At 35.4% G+C, this 4,445-nt stretch overlaps 1 protein-coding gene across 1 annotated transcript in view; it reads left to right on the top strand.

Moving 5' to 3' along the window:
• Positions 1 to 1,446: 1,446 nt before the first annotated feature.
• LOC107680044 (very-long-chain enoyl-CoA reductase-like) overlaps positions 1,447 to 4,445 on the top strand; it is a 5,917-nt gene continuing 2,918 nt past the window's right edge. The window contains exons 1-8 of the mRNA XM_016475804.1: positions 1,447 to 1,633; positions 2,060 to 2,111; positions 2,228 to 2,272; positions 2,737 to 2,840; positions 2,935 to 3,050; positions 3,324 to 3,442; positions 3,718 to 3,806; positions 3,999 to 4,044. Of these exons, the coding sequence (XP_016331290.1) occupies positions 1,469 to 1,633; positions 2,060 to 2,111; positions 2,228 to 2,272; positions 2,737 to 2,840; positions 2,935 to 3,050; positions 3,324 to 3,442; positions 3,718 to 3,806; positions 3,999 to 4,044 (736 nt within the window). The 5' untranslated portion in view covers positions 1,447 to 1,468. The remainder of the gene's footprint in view (positions 1,634 to 2,059; positions 2,112 to 2,227; positions 2,273 to 2,736; positions 2,841 to 2,934; positions 3,051 to 3,323; positions 3,443 to 3,717; positions 3,807 to 3,998; positions 4,045 to 4,445) is intronic.

Genomic DNA, 4,445 nt, shown 5'->3' with positions numbered 1-4,445 from the left:
TCTGGTTATGGTCGTATACGATTATGATTATTGGTTCTAACCATAACCCTATCGGGTACTACTAATTCATGTCTTCAGATGGTTCTAGAGAATAGCACATAACAACACCATTATAATTAGGTGTAAAATTAAATATTAATTAAAGAATTTAATAATGGAGCTGTGAACAAAATAAGTACATTTTAAAAAAGTTATATCTAATAAAAATAATTTAGCAAAATATGCATTTTACTAGCCTTGCCACATTTGCAAAGTTTGGTTCCTGTACTGAAAACTATGCATTCATAATAATAATAATAATAATAATAATAATAATAATACATTTCTCTTCCAAGTCAAAATTGACCCAAATGCATTTTGATGGTTAATAAAAACATATATTTTAATATTTCTGAATATATTTAAGATATTTTAGAAAATATTTAATGTATTGTTTACATAAATTATTAGGCTTTTTACTTGTTTATTTTATTTGTGCTGAAGTGAGATTCACTTCATTAAATGTTGAAATTCTTTAAATGTTGAAATGTAAGCCAAATTATTATTATTATTATTATTGTTGTTGTTGTTATTATTACTATTGTTATTATTATTAATTAGTGTATATCAATTGTCATACAAAAATACACAAAACAAACATAATCCATATTGACATTGGTTGTAAACATGTTAGGTGATCTCTAGATTGATTTTTAACAATTTTACATTTTAAAAACGCAATTTATTATTATTATTATTAATCAGGAAACTTTTTCATTTGATACATAGAATAAGAGGTTGAGAATGTTACGGTGATCTCTGTGTGGGGTCACATCTACTCTTTCACAGTAGGGCTGATATCTCAGCAATGCTCTGCTCCACTTTTCTTCATACTTTAAGCCGGTAATCAAGGCTAGAATATCAAGAAAAGGCAGGATACAGTTAAAGCGTGATGGGGGGCCGTCTCGCTTTACCAGAAGGATTAAACTCAAAGCACTTGATGAAATGATAGTTGACAGTGATTTTGGGGTTCAGAGGTCTGTGAGGCAGGGTGCAGCGGGGCTGATAAATTGCCCCTCACCGTCAGAGACAAATATAGACCAGCCTGCAGCTCAAATCCAAGACATGCCCCTCACGTCTCTTCACGGGTGTGCGTCCGTGTGCATGTGCCTGCACTGTATGTTGACTACATGACAAACTTATTTCTGCAGACACAGATCACAAATACTCCAAATAAAATATATCAGGCCCTGTTTTCTGGAAATGAAAAGTCATGCAAGCTTGACAGTGTTTGAAATCTCAAATTGTGGTAACCTGAGCAAAACTATTTAACTATGTCAACAAGATACTCTGGCTGCGATACTCAACTCGATATGCCTGTGAGGTCATCATAAGCATTCCATCTCTTACCATGTGGCTGTAAGGGTCTGATCGCATCTGTACACCAACCACCAAAACCAGGGCTCACCTACAGCCCTCAACAGGCATCATGCAATGTGTGGATTTAAGGAATCTCTTCGCCGTAGCCCAATTCATAAAGGCCAGATGTGACCACGGCCTGAAAGCTGGGCTCACCGAGAATAAGAATTATGTCTTTTTTGAGGTGGAGATCCTGGACCTCAAGAGCAAGGCACAACTCTGCTACCTGGATAAGGTGCATTTAGCAGTGATATTTTAGTGTTATAAATGTACTATTTTGGTATTTATTAACATTTTTGAATTAGTTTGTATTTATTTTTTGTCATTTTTAATAGTGTTTCTTTTTAAAAGATATTTCTATTAACTTTTTATTAATTTCAGTTTGTCATTTTAGTACTTTAAATGAAAATTAAAAATGTTGCTTTGACAACTAACTCAAATATATATATTTTCATATTTATGTTTATATATACATTTTCAATATTTATAATGAATTGTATTTCAGCTTTATTTCAATTCACAAAAAAAGTGTTTTTAATAGTTTTTGTTTTAACATTTGTTAATGATAACAGCACTGGCGTTGGGTCAGAAATCATATTTGAGTAAATAAAGGCCTCTTGTGTGGGAGCTACAGCTGAGAAAAATTCTTGAACTTTCTCAGGTGGAGCCCAACGCCACCATTGCAGAGATCAAGACCTTGTTGCACAAAATTTGTAAGTGTTTTTGTTCTTACACAATCGTATTATGCTTATTCAAACTGTGCAGCTTACATACGTGATGTAATATGACCAGGCTGTTTTAAATATTACAATTCTTGAAATCCCTGCAGACCCCAAGTTTTATCCATCAAGACAGGCACTGAAGCTGCATCCAGGTGAACTTTCCCATCCATCTATTATCTTTTATTTTATTTTATTTTATTGTGTTTTATTTATTTTTTACATGATTTAAATTTTTTTTAGATCATTTTATTTTATTCTGTTGGACATCCTGTATATTCCATTGCCATTTCTAAAATGTTTGTTCAAAAATGTTCACCAAAGCAAAAAATCTAGAAGAATTAAAGTCTAGCACAGTAGCCAGATGCTTTTGCAATCTTAGATCTGCAACAGCTGTGACACATATGTGCACGTCTGCACTTCTCCTGATAGAATGTCAGGCTTCATATCACAATGGAGAATGCAAGAGTGAGAAAACTTCAGTTAGTTAACAATATAAACAAGAAAAGTTTTTGTTTTTTTAATTGGAATTTTTATAAAAATATTTTATAACTTTTTTAACTGACGTGCATTTATTTTGACATTTCTTCTTATTATGACTGAGTTGATTGATTCTCAGAGGGAAAGGCCCTCAGTGATGATGATGTACTGGAGGATCTACCGGTTGGCACGACCGCAACAATGTTCTTCCAGGACCTCGGCCCACAGTTAGGCTGGACTATGGTAAAGAAAGCATCTGATACATGCTCATTTAGACAATAGCAGCTCGTATAGTGTGTATGACAATAATGGTGGTTTTGTTGGGGGCTGATCGTAGGTATTTCTGGCAGAGTGTCTTGGGCCGCTTTTCATTTACCTGCTGTTCTACTATCGGCTTCCATACATCTACGGGCACGAGTATGACTACACCCAAAGTCCATTTAAAGTTGTCAAGTGAGTTCAGAGTGAAAACCCTTATTCAGATGAGCTGATGGACAGAATAGTTAACAGACTATTACAAATCATTTCTATTTCTTAAATGCCTGATCTAACTATTGCATTCAGTTTTGTTGGTGTAACCCAGTGGTTCTCAACTCTGGCACTCGAGGTCCACTTTCATGCAGAGTTTAGCTCCAACCTTGATCAAAGTCACCTGTCATAACTCCTGAAGACCTTGATTAGCATGTTCAGGTGTGTTTGATTAGGGTAGGACCAGATGTTACATAGTGTAGCTTTCATTTTACATCGCTGTTTTTCTTCATCATATCTCTTTGTTCATTTTATTCAGGTCTGTGAATTTGGACATTTCTCAGTTCATCTGATTTTGAATCGAATCAGCTGTAATGGTGAGTCCTAATAAAGATTCATCTCTGTAGTTGTGTGGGCATAAACATGGCCAATCAAGACAGACAATGAAACCTAGTGATTATGATTAATTACCATTTCTTTGTTCCTTTCATAAAGGACTGTGTGGGTGTGCACAGAAAAAATTATCTGTCAAATTAATACCTTCTTCAGAGACTATGCATTCTCCTGACTGAATCCTTAACTCTTCAGTTTCTTATCTATATTAGATGTTTTCATTGCCGGATAACCTTATGCTCTTCTCACACATCAACAGGGTCCAGGCCTAAAGAGATTCCTTATCCCACAAATAATCCATTCACTTGGCTCTTTTTCTTCGTGTCCTGCCCAAACTACACATATGAGGTTCGTCAAGTTCACAGAATAACCTGTTTCATGTGAAAAAAGCAGTAAAAGAGACATTTGGAATGTCTGGGGCTGTCCACACCTGTGGAGAGCAGCATGTGAAATGTTTCTGGATGATTACGGGGATCTTGAGGAATATTGTCTGTGTTTTGTGTAGTGATGTAAAATTGGAAAATTTGCATTTATTTCCAGGTGGGATCATGGATCAGCTTCACAGCAATGACACAATGTGTTCCAGGTAGACAGTATTCCATCACACACCGTCTGCACACTACAATAAAGAGTCCAAGGCTGCATCTCTCTCAAACTGCCCATATTTGAGAAAAAAAAGTTTGTTGATTTCTAATATCTAATTATTGGGGGGACTTGACCCCCTCAATGTCTATGGTGGATATGGCCCTGATCAGACATAAAAATATGTTGTGGACTACCGTGCAGTCATTTAATGGTTTAACATTAGCTAAAGGGTTTGTTCACCCAAAAATGAAAATTAGCCCACAAATTACTCACCCTCAAGTCATCCTAGGTGTATATGACTTTCTTCTTTCAGACGAATCCAGTCAAGAGTTATATTAAAAATTGTCTTTGATCTTTCAAGCTGTTTAATGCCACTCAGCGGGTGTTGCATGCATCAGTCCA

The sequence above is a fragment of the Sinocyclocheilus anshuiensis genome, unplaced genomic scaffold, assembly GCF_001515605.1.
Source record: "Sinocyclocheilus anshuiensis isolate Anshui unplaced genomic scaffold, SAMN03320099.WGS_v1.1 scaffold1105, whole genome shotgun sequence".
Lineage (NCBI taxonomy): Eukaryota > Metazoa > Chordata > Actinopteri > Cypriniformes > Cyprinidae > Sinocyclocheilus > Sinocyclocheilus anshuiensis.
The sequence above is the reverse complement of the archived record's forward strand: the minus strand, read 5'-3'. Positions and strand labels throughout refer to the sequence as shown.